At 55.5% G+C, this 16,143-nt stretch overlaps 1 protein-coding gene across 6 annotated transcripts in view; it reads right to left on the bottom strand.

The window, feature by feature from the left end:
* CACNA1E (calcium voltage-gated channel subunit alpha1 E) overlaps positions 1-16,143 on the bottom strand; it is a 169,703-nt gene that overhangs the window by 11,678 nt on the left and 141,882 nt on the right. For 4 of the 6 annotated variants that reach the window (XM_064148192.1, XM_064148188.1, XM_064148190.1 and 1 more), the window contains 11 exons: positions 15,749-15,886; positions 14,983-15,184; positions 14,641-14,805; positions 14,123-14,233; positions 13,072-13,155; positions 12,860-12,985; positions 12,619-12,684; positions 8,291-8,382; positions 7,699-7,864; positions 7,391-7,518; positions 451-547 (listed from right to left, as the gene is read on the bottom strand). In XM_064148192.1, the coding sequence (XP_064004262.1) occupies positions 451-547; positions 7,391-7,518; positions 7,699-7,864; positions 8,291-8,382; positions 12,619-12,684; positions 12,860-12,985; positions 13,072-13,155; positions 14,123-14,233; positions 14,641-14,805; positions 14,983-15,184; positions 15,749-15,886 (1,375 nt within the window). Of the gene's footprint in view, positions 1-450; positions 548-4,702; positions 4,800-7,390; positions 7,519-7,698; positions 7,865-8,290; positions 8,383-12,618; positions 12,685-12,859; positions 12,986-13,071; positions 13,156-14,122; positions 14,234-14,640; positions 14,806-14,982; positions 15,185-15,748; positions 15,887-16,143 lie in introns of all 6 variants that reach the window. The other 2 variants (XM_064148189.1, XM_064148193.1) reach the window with 1 other exon arrangement.

Genomic DNA, 16,143 nt, shown 5'->3' with positions numbered 1-16,143 from the left:
CTTGCCATCTCTGTGGGCTTTAAGCCCTGTTTCTGTGCTGGCTGGGACAAAGGTGATTCCAAGCCCAGGGGACAAGACTGGATCAATGTGCTAAGAACATGCCACTCTCCTGACTGTGCTACAGGGCTGCTCCTCACACCTCATCTTCTCCAGCCCTCCCATTCCCACCCTATTGATGATTCTACCCCTCCTCTTCTTCTAGGGTCTTCCACCCGAGAGCTTCTTGGGCTTGCAAGTGACCACAGCAGCATTACACAGGTGTGCAGGGGAGACCAGCCAGCACGGCCAGGACTCCCCAGGGGCAAGCACACCAGGCTCCCCAGGAGCAAGCTGAACACATGGTGGATGTCCCCAGTGCCTCCCCAGCTGCCCAGAGCCCACCTCCCGCAGCTCCCTCAAGCCCCGGCTCCTGCTGGGCTCTGGCCCCCGTAGAAGGAAGGGTTGATCTACCTTATAGGCCACTTTGGAAGGACATCTCTTGCCGAGGCCTAGCGGTGGTGACATAAGAGTCAGCATTTCATACATCTCAGTGTAATGGATTCGGCCACTGCTCATGGAGGGGGGAGGGGAGGGAGGGAGATGCAGAGAGAGAGGAGGCATTCCCAGAGAGCCAAAAAGAAACGTACGGACGGAAATAGTACAGGAGAACAGGAGAGAGAACAAACGGACACACAGGAGAAGAACAGGAGACCCGTTAATCAAGGCACATCATACGTGAGACTGTCCTGAGGTGGATTTATAGCACTGCTCACACAGACCCAGGAATGCTGGCAGAAAGCAACTCACCCCTCTCCTCTCTGCTGCTGGCCTCGAGCGCCTGTCTCGCTAGCAGTCTGGGTGTCCTTCCTTCTCTGGGCTCAACCCAAACTTTCCTAAAGCCCTCCAGCAGCCCCCAACTCGTCCCACAGGTTCCAGGGCTGTGTGTGAGTGGTATAAATCAGATACACGGCACTCGGGCCATGGGTTATTGAAGGGAACGGTGGTTGGCACCACGGTGCTCTGTGGCCTCTGTGGCGCCTTCCCTCCCGGGCTCGGGAGGACAACCTGGGTGCTGCTTTGCAGGGCGGCCACCTAACCCATAGCCAGAAGGCTGTGTATCCCCAGCTCGTTAGGTCTATGCAACTGGGAGGCAGCATCTTGCATAGAAGGCAGTGGGCCAGGGTCACTTGTCAAAGGAAGATGCCCAGTTGCTTCCGTCTGGCTCTGCGGATGGAGCACTTCCCCACCATGCAGCAGTGCAAAAGGCATGCTGGGCTGGCTGAAAAGAAACACAAACTGGGAGGAAAAGTTGTGCATGCCATGCTCCCGCCCTGGCTCTCTCCCACATGCGGCTGCAAGTTCCACCAGGTTGGAGTTTAAAGAGTCTCAGCAGAGGCAGCTGTTTGGGCCTTCCAACATTGGGCTTCATTTGGGCTTCCCAAGGGAGGTGGCTAGAACAGATCCAGATCCCCACCTCGTGCTCCTCTGCTCCATAGGGACCTGCCTGCGATTGCTGCCGTGAGGAATGCTACCAGAAACAGGCTGCCTGACAATGCCTTGAGCCCTCTGCCAGGCTGAGATACCTGGGCTGCTTCTCGCTCCCTGCAATGGTCAGGAGGCCACTCAAGTACATCTCCCAGGGGTCCTGAGCTTGGCCACCTCTTCTTCCCCACATAACAGGTGTCTTTTTTGGACTGCAGTATTCAGAATGATTTACTGGGCAAGGACTACCTCACAACAGCAAAGGCATTGACCCTTACAGCCAGGATACTGCTGGAGAGGAACCCAGCTCAGCTGGGGTGACATAGAAGAGAGGCCACCGCTGAAAAACTAAGCCCTCCCCATGGGGTTTTGGCTTCTTCCCTGCCCATGTGCTCAGAGCAGAGTGAAAAGAGAAGATAGCAGCTCCTCTTCTCAGGGGGTACCACTGCCTTGGATGCAGACTCCTGGCCAAAGAGAACCCCAGCAAGGTTAAGTCCTGACATTTCAGATGAGAATGAGAAACAGTGACCACTCCAAGCAGGAGACACTTGGAAAATAAGCACAGAGCAGAGATCTGACCCACCCAACCAGGTTGGAAAGAGGACTGATAACAACACTGGAGAGTAACAAGTAAGACAAATGAGAAGAAATATCCAGGTGCAGGTGTCCTTAAGCCGTGCCTTGGCAGAGCTGGGTGTGCACCAGGCTGGAAGTGTCTGAAGGAGAGAAGATGACTTCAGAGGTTTTATGCTCAAGAACGGTGCACAGAAAGGAAGCAAGAGAAAGCTCTTCCACCCACTGCTCCTGGCAAGGAGGCCCGTGGCACAGCCAGCAGACACCAGCCACTCTAGTTCCTACTGAGGTTCTCCACACGCTGAAGGAGGAGCAGATTCCCACGAAAGGAAGAGTGATGCAAGCATCAGTAACCAAGGACCACAGGAGAACTGTGAAGTCCTCACGGAAGGGCTGCAAGCTCTGCTGCTTCCCTGAGTGGACGACTTGGAGTGTTTTAAGCAGTACAATGCCCAGGAATCTCATCCCCATGAAGCACAGGCAGGCAGGTGGAATGATAGCCATCTGACCAGGAGAGCTCCCACAAGCTGGTCTGAGCACGAGTGTACCCTTGACAAGAGAGCTGGCCATCTGCCCTGGGCTTGAACAGAGATGGGCCCTAAGGCTACTGCTCAGGGTGGCCTGCAAAATCAAGTGATGGCTTGGTCCTGGTGCTCTGACAGAACCCTGCAAATGATGGAGGAGGAAAATGTGGGGGACACCTGGCCCCCTGTGGTCAGGAAATAAGGACTGTGTTGTGCCAGGCTGTTAGAAGCACAGCACCAGAATGTCAACTGATGTGAGAGGAGATATAGGAATAGATATTCACAGGGGACATGAATACCTGTAGAGCCATGATCATCTTAAGGGCTGCTTTTAGGGGTCAAAGATGATGTCTACATCCTTGGCTTACTTTGCATGACTGCTGTTAGCAGCTGGGTTGAAGAAAGACAGACACAGCCTCAAAGAGTGGAGCTGACTGCCAGGATGCAGCCCCAGGAAGATGCAGTTACAAGACCTGCTCTCTGCAGCATAAGGACAGAGCTTGCTGGACTTCCACAAGAAGTTCTCCTGCATCCATGTCCCTTTGTTAGTCCACCTGCAGATGGCCTGGTGAGGACACTTCCATACCATGCTGCACGCTTGTGCAGAGTCCTAAACCTGCCCAAGAACCAGAGCAGGCTGCCCAGCGCTCCACGAACACGCGGGTGGCTGTCTGTGCCAGTCGTGGCTGTTCCGTTGCGTGGTGTGGGCTGCAGGGAGGTGAACCTGTGCACTGTGGCGCACAGCGAGTGGATGACTGGGGTGGCATTCTGGGATCTGACTGTAGTGGCAAGCTGCAATGACTGCAGGAGTTTTGTGTCTCCCTTGGCTGCCTTTTGGGAACTATTCCAGGGCAGTAGGAGCCAGAACACCTCTCACGTCTGTGCACAAAGGGGAAGAGACCAAGGTAGCATAAGGAGGAGATGGAGATGTTCCTTCTCACACAACCACAGAAGTTCTGCTCCCTCTCTGCCTCCATCTGCCCTCGAGTTCATCCACCTCCACCGCTCTGTCCATCCCACAGTCAGCAGAAAGCTCAGACTGCTGCAGGGCTCTGTCTTCCCAGGAAGCTTGCAGGCACTTTTCTGAGTGCCAGGTGATCCAGAAGAGGAATGTTCAACAGCTAAGCCCTGATGTCCCTCGAGAATGACAAGAAATTCTTCCTGAAGGTGTCTCCTGCCTGCAGGGGCCTAAGCAAGTGTCCTCAGCAGAGCTGCCACCCTTTGTCAGAGAGGCAACGAAAGGCTGCAAGGAGCTGCTCCATGGATGGCTAAACCATCTGAGATGCCTACAAGAAATCTCCTATCCCTAAACACCTGTTCACAAAGGAGGTGACTGCGCATCCAGGTGTTGCCTTGCTTGCTCTGTTTCACTTGGTGGTCCTCTTCAAGATCTCAAGCGTATGCACAATCCCCACAATCAGCTGTGGAGTATGCAAGAGATGCAAGGAGGCCACACTGCTGCTGTAAGCCCAGGGCCAACAGCCAGGAGCTTGAGTCAAGCAGAAGAGGATCTCTTGAGCTCCAGAGATGTGCCACCACCTCCCAGGCAGGTTAGCAAGCTAAGGGAGAGACAAGCAAGAGTCCTTCTCCCAAGAGATGCGCTCTCCAAGTGCCACGCTTGAGGAAGAGTCCATCGGGCACAGCATGGTGTGCCCCAAAGGATAGGTGTCACCCAGGCCTCCCTGTCCTCCACCTAGTCCTCACACTCCAAAACACTGGCAAAGACCTCCATGTCCTCCTGCCTTCACTCCCCTACTTCCCACCCCAGGAGCAAACCACCTCTAAGCCTCCCCAGAAATGTCCTGCTCTCACATGAGGGCACTTTGAGAAGCCAAGCAGAGATGGTGGCATTTTTCCTGGCACCTTTCATGGGCTGTCTGTGACAGTGGAGCCAGGGCAAGGGGGCTGGCTGGGGGATGCAATTTGTGGCAACCCACCCTGGGAGGCTCTGAGCCCCCAGGCCCCGCTCATGCCTCCCCTGGCTGGGGGACAGCTGCTGGCTCTGGGAGGCCGTGGACCTCTTTAAACTCGAAGGAAAGCAAGGTGAGGGTTCCCTCGGGAGGCGCAGTGGCAGTGGAGCGGGGGAAGGAGGGGTGGATGGTGCGTCCCGTGGCCAGGTTGTGGCGGAGGACTGGGAGGCAAACCTTGCACGCCACCCTGTAGGGGCAGTTCTCTCCTAGGCCCAGAGGAGGCGAGATCACCCGAACTAATTTGTACATATCCTTATACGAGATCCTGCCGCTGCAAAGGAAGCACAGGTGGGTTAATAGGACACTGAGAAGGTGCAGGGGAGGAAGGGGAGCCTAACCAGGGGATGCTGGGGGCTTCTGTGGGGCAAGACCCTCAAAAGCGTGCTTAGCTTTTCTCCTGGCTCTGTCACACCCAGAGCAGGGAAAGCTGTGACCATCATCTACTGCCTTCTCCACCGTGAGTCAGCCCAAACCTCACCACACTGACCTGGTGAAGGACGGTTGTGGTGTTAAACTCATCCCATCCCCTTTCCTTACTGTGCTCCGGGACACCTAATGCCTGATGGGAGAGGACTGGGATTTTAGATGAGGTGAACCTGCAGCCACCAGGAGCCTTTTGGATGGAGTTGCATCTCAGCACACCACCAGAGAGCCTGCCCTCACATGGCCAACTCTCTAGTCCCCACAGAGTGCCAGGGAGGTCGGCAACTGAGTCACTTCTATCTCCAATATCTGGGGAACCTGAGATGGGGAGAGATAATGTGACCAGCTGGTGACTAGAGGCTGTGGCACTAGCACCTAGGTCTGTGGTGGTCCAGCCCTGTGCTGTGACCACCAGACCACGCTCTGCCAAGGGTACACATTATGAGAAGCAAACCCTCCCGCACGCGCTCCCCTTCTCGCCCACGGGAGCGCATCTCGGCAGGATACAGCTCGTATCCCTCCTGCACTGGATGCAAGAATGAAGCAGTCAAGGTGGAGAGCTGGCAGGAGAAGGTGCAGGGGCTGCTGGATGCTGAGATCCCCACTCCACTCCAGACCAGAGCCCTTTGGGAAGCGGAACCGTGTGGGGTGGAAGTGCTGAGGTGCAGCATGCTGCAGCCTCCTGGGCATCCGTAGACAAGCTCAGAGGGAAACCACGCAAGGAGGCAAAGAACAGTGTTACCATCCTGCCTGGCACCTTTGCCTCTGGTTTCTCCTTGCTCTTCTCCCACCCCCTCTCCGTTGCTGGCCAGAGCTAACCCAACCATCCCTGAGCCCTTCCAGTGCTAGGCAGCCTTCTTGTGAGACCTTCATGTGATGATCCCAGAGTCGGGATGCAGAACTGGTGCCCCATTCAGGTGGTGTGACTCATTTGGCTGTACTCACCCATTCCTCACCCAGCAACAGAGACCAGGGTTGCCCCCACAAGCCCAGCACCACCAGCTCCTGTGCTCCCTAACCACTGACATCATGACAAAAAGGCATAGCTTGCTCAGAAATCAGAGAGGTGCATGGCATTGACAGGAGGGTTCAAGCATGCTTCCACAGTGACTGTCCTGGAGACCCATGTCACCAACATAAGAGGCAAAGAAATCCTTCCCAAAAACCATGGGTCAAATCCCCCAGACCAAGTAGCTGGGTATTTCACTGCTCTCTCCTCATTTGCCTTCTCTAGTTGTCCATCAGGACATCTGCTCACCCATGGTGGCCTCCTTCCCTTGCACAAAGCATGCTGACCCACTAATGAGCCCACCTGCCAATGGAGGACTTGCACAGGAGCACAGGAGCAAGAGTGCTGGAGGGGAGCATGCAGGAAGGAACCTGGTCAGTGCTGAGCTGCATGGGGCTGAACAGAAATGGTGGAGGAAACTATGCCAGGAGCTGATGGTATTAGGCACAAAAAAATTATCTTGGCAGGGGCTGTCCTCTCAAGGGGCAGGACACCAGCAGTGGAGGTGAAGGGTCTTCAAAGGGAGCACATGTGGCTGCCAAGGACTCTCAGACTAAGATTGCCCATGCCTCTTGGCACAGCAGTGGTAGGTCACAGCTCCAAAGAAGCTGTTTCTGGGCTGTGGGAGGAAGGAAAGGGGGCACATAAGATGCCCTGGTAGTGCTAGGGCTGAGTGGAGGGCAAACATGCTCCCAGAGCAGGCAAGAGCCCCAGACTGTCCTAAGAATACTCCAGATCATCCCGGGAGGGAGTGGCAGTGACCAAGTCCTCTGCAGCAGCAGTGGGAGCAGAGCCAAAGCCCAGCCACCAGGGTATGCATGGCTGCTATGAGCCCACCCTGGGAAAGGGCTACTGCCCACAGATGGGAGCCCTCTTTGCTGAGGTCCTCACCAGCAAAGGTGAGTGCAGGAAACAAAGTCCTCCCGTCTGCAGAGGGCTGAGCAGGCTGGCCAGCACAGGGACACAATTCCCCAGACCCAGACAGAAGCTAAACAAAGTTCTCCTTGGCAGGACCCCAACAGTCCCCCAACATCTCCCCGTGATTGGGAACAAGTCATGTTCATTTCTGCTCTGATGGGGAATTATGAGTGCTGGGGTCCAGGTGATGGAGCTGGACTTAGGGCAGAGGCACCCAGAGGGTGAACGGGGACAGGGAAGGAGGCTGAGATGGACCTGCTCATTGGCCACGAGGAGAGAAAGGGCAGGAACCTCCAGCACTCAGGATCAACTCCATGGCAAACTGTGACCCTCATCCTTGACACCTGTGCCAGCAGGCACTGCAGGAAGCAGGAAGCAGCTGCTGCCCTTGCTCGCTGGTGAGAGCAGCCCTCCCCTGGCCAATCCAGGACCAGAGCTGGTTTCCAAGAGCAGATGTCAGTTTAAAACCATCTCGGCGAGGCTGCTCGGGAGAGAAAGAGCTGGCTACATACCACGCTGCTCTGTCGTACTCTGCCCAGATCCGCACGAACTCGTCCAGGTGGTGAGGGCCCAGGATAGAGGAGTCTCGAGTCAGATACTCAAAATTGTCCATGATGACTGCCACAAACAGGTTGAGCATCTAAGTGACAGGGAGACGGGCAGAGAGGAAGGAGAGGCGGGAGCAGAAGGGAAGGGAGAGAGAAGAGGAGGGGTGATGGTGAGAAGATGGAAGACGATTGAAGCCCCTCTCTGTGGTGGAGATGCAAGCTGGGAGGCTGCTCAGAGGCACCCCCAGGGCTCTCGGGGAGGAGGAACTCACCAGGAAAGAGCAGAAGAAGATGAAGGAGACAAAGTAAACGTAGGCCAGGTCGGTGCCACAGCGCTCGTTCTCGTTCTGCCCGGACGTCGCCGTCGTGTCCGGCTCGCAGCCTTTGCCCTCCAGGCAGGACAGCATGATCTCCTGCCACGCCTCGCCCGTGGCACTCCTGCACCCAACAGAGCTGTGCTCAGCGGCTTGTGGTGGCACAGGGGCAGCCAGGGCAGAATGCCCCCAGGAGATTCTTCACAGGAAGCTGTGCAACCTTCTGCCCAAATTAAACACTTCTATGGTGTGCAGAGGAACCAGGAGCTGAGTCAGCAGTGACCAAGCTGGACCCACATGATGTCATCCATGCCAAGGTGTAGCTCCTGGCACATAAAACACCCTCTCCCTGGTTCAAACACTGGGGGACAGACAACCTTTTGGGGGCAAGGTGGGGAAAACACCCCCAGAGCTGCTGAGCTCCTGTGGCCGTGTGCTGTCCCAGCTGGTCTCAGGCACCAAAAGCTGAGCTCTGCCAAAGAGCAGGCTGTGAGAACCTGCCCAGCCTGCACCCAGAAACGCTGCCCGAGGGCTCTCCGTGGTTGCTCACCTGAAGAGGAGCATGAGGGAGCCCAGGAAGCTGCGGAAGTTGTTGTGCCTGTTAATGTGGCTTTCCTCATCAAGCTTGATATTGCCAAACACCTACAGACGGGAGGGAAAGGGCTCAGTTACTCAGGCAAGAGCTCGGTGCCCAGGAAGCAGCTGCGTGTTCACCTCGGCACACTGCAGGGACCTATCTTGTGCCAGGTCCGCTGCTGTGGGCGTACCCAGCAGCTGACATCCTCCTTCCTGGGGCAATCCTCCATGGAAAAACACCCAAGCACACAGCCAGTGCACCAAGGAGCTGGCCCCAAGCAGGGAAGGAGACTTCTCCTCAGCAGGGATTTGCAGTGGGCAGCAAAGGCTGAGATGCCATGGAAACAGGAGCACAGAGGACCTGGGATCAGCTGTATCCAACTGCTCCACATCCATCCCTCTGCTGCGCTATGGGCAGCATCTGAGCACCATGTTCAGCACCCAGCAGCCCCAAAGGTGTTGTAGGTGCAGGACTGAGTTGCAACATCTGGGTGGGTGCTGGGTCTCAGTCCTGGAAATCCCATGAGCTTTGCCCTTGGTGGGGGAATGGTTCATGCTCACAGAATGGTAGGGGTTGGAAGGGACCTCTGCAGGTCGCCAAGCCCAACCTCCCTGCCAGAGCAGTACCACCTAAAGCAGGTCACACAGGAATACATTCAGGCAGGCCATGACAGTCTTCAGAGACAGAGACTCCACCACCTCTCTGGGCAGTCAGTTCCAGTGCTCTGCCACCCTCAGATTAAAGAAGTCTCTTCTAATGCTTAGATGTGTTCAAGTTTATGCCCATTGATGGTAGAGTTTGGCACAGTGGTACAAACAGGACAGAGAAGGGCTCACAGAAGGAACAAACCAGCTGCTGACCCACCCCAGACAGCCAGACTGAATCACAGAATTCCGGATTGGAAGGGACCCCAAGGATCACCTTGTCCAAGCTCTCCAGGTGATAGTGTAGTTGAAATGAGGTGGCCCAGCACCCTGTCCAGCTGAGTCTTAAAGTTGTCCAACATAAGGGAATCCACTGCTTCCCCTGGGAGATGATTCCAGTGTCCTAACTGTTCTCATGGTGAAACATTCATAGGATCAACCAGGTTGGAAGAGACCTCCAAGCTCATCCAGCCCAACCTAGCACCCAGCCCTGGCCAATGAGGCACTAAGTGCCTCATCCAGGCTTGTCTCAAACACCTCCAAGGATGGCGACTCCACCACCTCCCTGGGCAGCCCATTCCAATGCCAATCACTCTCTCTGCCAACAACTTCCTCCTCACATCCAGCCTAGACCTCCCCTGGCACAGCTTGAGGCTCTGTCCCCTTGTCCTGTTGCTGGCTGCCTGGCAGCAGAGCCCAACCCCACCTGGCTACAGCCTCCCTGCAGGCAGCTGCAGGCAGCAATGAGCTCTGCCCTGAGCCTCCTCTGCTGCAGGCTGCACACCCCCAGCTCCCTCAGCCTCTCCTCACAGGGCTGTGCTCCAGGCCCCTCCCCAGCCTTGCTGCCCTTCTCTGGACACCTTCCAGCACCTCAACATCTCTCTTGAATGGAGGAGCCCAGAACTGGACACAGCACTCAAGGGGTGGCCTGAGCAGTGCTGAGCACAGGGGCAGAAGAACCTCCCTTGTCCTGCTGGCCACACTGCTCCTGAGCCAGCCCAGGATGCCACTGGCTCTGCTACTCACCTGGGCACACTGCTGGCATTTTCTTCTGGAGTGCAATCAGAATCTCCCCAGCAGTAACTTGTACTCATTGTCCTTTGTCTTTTCCACGTGACTCTTGAAAAAAGGGGAGTCTCCATCCTCCTGGCAGCCACCCTTTATGTACTGGTCCATGGTAATAAGGCCTCCCCTGATCCTTCTCTTCTCGAGGTTGAACAAACTCACTTCTCTCAGCCTTTCCTCACCTTGCAGGTGGGACTACCATCCCCAGAGCCAAAGGAGGCCATGAAACCCCAGATGTGGACAATACTCTGGTGAAGATCCACAGCCAAGGCACTGATGTGAGATGAGACACAGTCGTAGAGTGCCTCAAATAGCAAAAATCTGCTGCTATGTTAAATATTTATTCCACTTTCCATGGACCTAAAAATAGACCAACTGCAGAGGTTTGGGGGTTTGGTTTTTTTCCTTCCCCCTCCATACAGTTTTTTTGGAATGTGCAATTGTAGAAATATTTTCTGCCTCCAGCTATTTTGCTCAAATAACACCCACAGACTTTACTGCTTGGGGATTTGTTCACAATAGTGTTAAAAAAAATAAAAATCAAACCATAAAAAAATAATCCTCAACTATTACCACATGGCAGGGCTGGGAGCTGAGTCACAGGGTGCTGGTTTGGCAACCAAGAACACCTGGAGCCAGTGCTGAGAGGTGGAGGACAAAGAGAGACCAAAACCAACCATGGCACTTGCAGTGTGCACTTGCAGCCCAGAAAGCCAAGCAGAGCCTGGGCTGCAGCAGCAGAAGTGTGGCCAGCAGGGCCAGGGAGGGGATTCTCCCACTCTAATGTGCTCTGCTGAGACCCCACCTGGAGTACTGCATCCAGTTCTAGAGCCTCCATTGCAAGAAGGATGTGGAGATGCTGGAGTGTGTCCAGAGCAGGGCCAGGAGGATGCTCAGAGGCTGCAACAGCTCTGCTGTGAGCACAGACTGGAAGAGTTGGGGCTGTGCAGGCTGGAGCAAAGGAGATTCCCAGGTGACCTTCTTGTGGCCTTCCAGAATCTGAAGGAGGCTACAAAATGGGTTTAAACTGGCAGAGGGGAGATTTAGACTGGATGTTATCAGGAAGTTCTTCACAGTGAGGGCAGTGAGACACTGGAATGGGTTGCCCAGGGAGATGGTTGAGGCCCCATGACTGGAGGTGTTTAAGGCCAGGCTGGATGAGGCTGTGGGCAGCCTGCTCTAGGGTAGGATGTCCCTGCCTTCATAGAATCAACCAGGTTGGAAGAGACCTCCAAGCTCATCCAGTCCAACCTAGCACCCAGCCCTATGCAATCAACCAGACCATGGCACTAAGTGCCCCAGCCAGGCTTGGCTTCAACACCTCCAGTCACAGCCACTCCACCACCTCCCTGGGCAGCCCATTCCAATGCCAATCACTCTCTCTGCCAACAACTTCCTCCTAACATCCATCCTAGACCTCCCCTGGCACAGCTCCAGACTGTGTCCCCTTGTTCTGTTGCTGGGTGCCTGGCAGAAGAGACCAACCCCACCTGGCTACAATGTCCCTTCAGGTAGCTGCAGGCAGCAATGAGCTCTGCCCTGAGCCTCCTCTTCTGCAGGCTGCACACCCCCAGCTCCCTCAGGCTCTCCTCATAAGGTTTGTGTTCCAGGCCCCTCCCCAGCTTCATTGCCCTCCTCTGGACACGCTCCAGCACCTCAACATCTCTCTTGAATTGAGGGGCCCATGGCAGGGGGGCTGGAACTGGCTGATCCTTGTGGTCCTTTCCAACCCTGACTGATTCCATGATTCTATGACTCTCAAGGTGGGAGAGAGGAGGTGGTAGAGACTAAACAGAAGCCCTGCTGAGCAGCAGTGGAGAGGCTGCGCTGCCTGCTGCCTCCCCTGGCAGAGCACAGCAGGCTGGGTGCTGCAGCAGCTCACTCCTCAGGAAGCTCCAGAGCCTGGGTGCTCAGAGTTAGAGATGCTTTGTCAGATCTTCAGTGTGGGGTTTAGTCATCACAGAACTGAGCCAGCCCCACGGCACTTGTGGAGCTGAGGAGTTTAGTTCACATGCTTCTTATCTACTAGCTGGAGCCTGGAAAGCTCACATCTTCCCCTGCTCTGCAGACCTCCCACCACCTGGTAGGTCATTGCAGGTCCCTAAGTGCAGTGGCCCAAGCAGATCATCACATCATCCCTATACAGAGAGACAAGGTGGATGGCAAGTTGCAGGGATCACCACCATCATCTGGGTTCATGGACAGGAAAGGCAGAAGGCTGCTCACCAGGACACTCAGGTGTGAAAGCCACCTCTAGAGGCTGCTAGGGGCTTGTTCATAGGGGCTTTTAAATGAAGAGAGGTCAGTTTGGAAGTAGCTGCCTCACAGCGTCACCGAGTCCCCAAGGCCACCTCTCCAAGGGTACAAAGGAGTAAGGCAGCTGTGAAGTTTGCCTGAAGCAGCCTGTGGCAGCTCCCCCAGGGCATGTGGCTCTGCAGCTGTGGAACAAGCTGTTCCACCCTGGGGCCCTTCGCGGGCAGGGTGACTGCGTGCGGCAGCGACAGGCAGGCACAAGGCTGGCTGCTGTGCCCGACGCCGAGGACAGGCTGCGCAGCCTGCCGGCGGGACGCACACCCAGGTGCCGCTGCTCACCTGCATCCCAATGATGGCGTAGATGAAGAAAAGCATGGCGATCAAGAGGCAGACGTAGGGGAGGGCCTGCAGGAGAAGCAGATGAGTCACCTCCTTTAGCACAGGTCCGGCTCCAGGGGAGCACAAAAGGCACAGGTAAGCTGCGCCGACTGGAGCCAGCAGGAGCCCCAGAGCAGCCCGCATTTGGAGCCAGCAGCTCAGCGCCAGCGCCTGGGAGGAGGCCAGGGCCCCTCTGACTTGCCTTGAAGGACTGCACGAAGGTCCAGAGCAGGATGCGGATAGTGTAACCCTGGCGCAGCAGCTTGATGAGCCGAGCAGCCCGGAAGAGCTTCAGGAAGCTCATGTTGAAGCTGCTGGTGTTCACCAGCTGGGAGGAGATGAGAGGGTCAGAGGGAGATGCGAGCTCCCCACGCCCCCAGCAGTACGCCCTGCTGCCCCCCGCCCCTGCTTCACCTTGGTGTCGGTCAGGATGATCTCGGTAATGCTGCCGATGACAGTGATGAAGTCGAAGATGTTCCAGGTGTCTCGGAAATAATTCTGCAAGAGAAAGGGGAGGGAAGGTGGACCTGAGCCCGGCAGGTCTGAAGGCAGCCGGGCCGCGGGAGGCTGCTCACGGACAGCGGCCATGGCAACAGGGACCTTGCCGCCCATCTGTATGCGGCCTCAGCCTGGATCACTGTCCTGTGTCTGAGACAGTGACAGACCTGTGCCTATCTGCAGCGAGCAACCTCTCCTGGGAGATGACTCACCCAGTCAACAGGCCAGCCTGGTGAATGGAGTGGGAAAAGCAGCCAGGGGCAGTCCTGGCCAGGCTGCAACAGCTCCTCATGCCAACCCTCACAGCCATGAGGCTGCTTTGCTCTTCTCTTCGCCAGCACCTGCACCCACCTCAGCCCCTGATGCTCGTGCAGCAGCTGGTGCAAGACCAGACTTGACCACGGCTGGTGCCGTGAGAGCAGGGAGTGTGGAAACTCTCCTGCTAGTTGGACCTCATCTCCCAGTATAGGTTAGAAACAGAGAACCATGAAAGAGCAAATCTGACAGCTGCTCGTAAGCAGCAGAGAAGCTAAAGAAAAGGGAGTCCATGGCTTGAGATCTTAAATGATAGGACTTGAGCCTGTGAATTGAGCAGGGAAATCTCACTGCTGGGCAGGTCTGGTCCAACTCATATAGCTCAAGGGCAGTGATGTACCAGCATCTCGTTGCTCTGGAGGACAAGAACCACAGCCACCAACATGACAGTAGCTCCAGCAGAAGAGTTGCACAGCACCAGAGGACCACAGGAACAAGGCTAATAGCCAAATAACAGTGTGGCTTCCCCCACCAGCATCCAGCAGTGGGAGGTTCGGTGAGAACCAAAAGAGTGATTCCAACCTACAAGCAGCTCTCAGGCTATGACCCAAAATAAACAGCAACAACCTCACATTACCACCTCCTGTCTGTGGTCTGTGTGCTGCCAAAGCCCAGATTAACACCCTCACCCAGAACAGGAGCAGCCACTCACCAGGAAGCCAAAAGCGATGATCTTGAGGACACACTCCAAAGAAAACACCATGGTGAACGCGATGTTCAGGTACTTCAGGGCCAGCTCATAGGTGTATGGAGCAGAGTAGTACTGATGGAAGGAGAGAGATTATTGCTAGCCAGGAGGGAGCCTGCCAGTCTCTTGGCTGATGTCTGTCCCAGGAAGACCTGTGTTGGCCCATATCCCTTGCCCTGAGTGCCTCAAGGCCATCCCCTCTCTACCCCTCTTTTCAGGACAAGCGCAGCTCCTTCTAAGAAGGAAGCACAGAGTAAATCCAGATCTTTCTGCAGTAGTTAAGAGGTCTGGATAGTTTGGGTCACCTCATTTAGGGAATTGCCTCCAGGCTGGGGCTTGTGGTGTTTTCAGTGCCTACGCAAAGGGCATGTGTGCCTCAAAGCATCTGCTAGGAGCAGCCCAAACACCTTCCACTCCCGTCCTCACTGATCCTCCTTCTGCCCACTACCCCGAAGAGGGCAGGCTCGCCCCGACAGGCTCACCTTCATCATCAGCACCACGGTGTTCAAGGCTATCATGGCCATGATGGTGTACTCGAAGGACGGGGAGACCACGAAGTGCCAGACGCGGTACTGGAAGGTGTGCCGGTTCTGCGGCATGTACCGCGTGAGGGGCTTGGCACTGATGGCAAAGTCAATGCAGGCCCTCTGGAACAGAACAGCACCAGTCAGACCCTGGCTGATGCCTGCCACACCCCTCCTTTGTGGCTGGCCAGGCAGATGGCCCGTGGCCTTCTTACACCTTTGCAACCCCTAGGAAGCCCCAAGCTCCCCAGCTGCAGAGAACACACGGGAATGTCCCCTTTTGCCCTCCCCAGGCAGTACCTCATTCTTCTCTAGACTGCACTCCTCCATCATTTTGTCTCCTTGCTCTTGGAACGTGATGATGATGAGAGCCACGAAAATGTTGACAAAGAAGAAAGGGAAGACCACAAAATAGACAACATAAAAAATGGACATCTCCATGCGATTGCTGCGGCTGGGCCCGCGATCCTCCTCCGTCACATCCACCGAATGCTGCAGCACCCTGTGGGCAGACAGGAGAAGAAAAGCAACCAGAGATATGCCCATCAGGGCTGCCACCACATGGCACTTCTTGTGGGGCCCACTTTGTCCACAGTTGCAACAATGGTAAGATAAACCTTTGCTGCAGTGTGCTGTGCAAGGGCAGCCCTCCCGAGTGGCTAGAGCTTGTTTGATGCTGCTTTGCTTGGGGCCCTAAGGGAAAGTGGATTTTCCAGTGTTTCATGTACAGAGAAGAAAACTGCCCAAGCCCAAAAGGGCATGAAGAAAGGGCTCATCCTGTGGCCATCTCTAAACCTGAGACAAGATACATCTCAGAGCCCCAGAAGAGAAGGGACCATCCATCAGTTACTCCCTCAGGAAGAAGCTAACACCAGACACAGTTCCAGCTTCATATCAGGGCCCTACTGTTTTTTAGCCCTGATGTAATTTCTCATCCTTCCTCTCATTCCTGCCCAGTAGTTTTCTCTTTCCCTCCCACTTGGCTGTAGCCAGTTATTAACCCAGCCACCCCAATGGGGACATGTCCACCATAATTCAAAAAGGGTGGGTGGAGCAGACTACTCACTGGGGCCAGCCCTCGCCCGTGGAGACTGTGAAGAGGGTGAGCAAAGCCCAGATGATGTTGTCGTAGTGAAACTCATGGCGCTTCCATTCCCGGCACTTCACTTCCATCTTGTTCTTCTCATGATCCACATAGTTGCCTCTGCAAGGTGGGGAGAGAGCAGTGACCTTGGTTTTTAGACTGCCAGACTATGAGACAGTAGTCCTAAACCCTGGGGGCAGCATGTGTGTGTGATGGGGACACAGAACCTGGAGGGAGAAATGAGGGAAAGATGGATAACAGCTGGGGGGAAGGAGAAAAGAGAAGAGGAGCAAAATAGAGAGCTCTGCATCCTGATCCTGTGTAAGGATGCTGACACAGCAATAGAAAAAAGGCTCAGCACAAGCCACCCACCCCAA

This window comes from Pogoniulus pusillus, chromosome 8 (assembly GCF_015220805.1).
Source record: "Pogoniulus pusillus isolate bPogPus1 chromosome 8, bPogPus1.pri, whole genome shotgun sequence".
In the NCBI taxonomy this organism is placed as follows: Eukaryota; Metazoa; Chordata; class Aves; order Piciformes; family Lybiidae; genus Pogoniulus; species Pogoniulus pusillus.
This window is presented reverse-complemented; position numbering and strand designations above follow the sequence as displayed.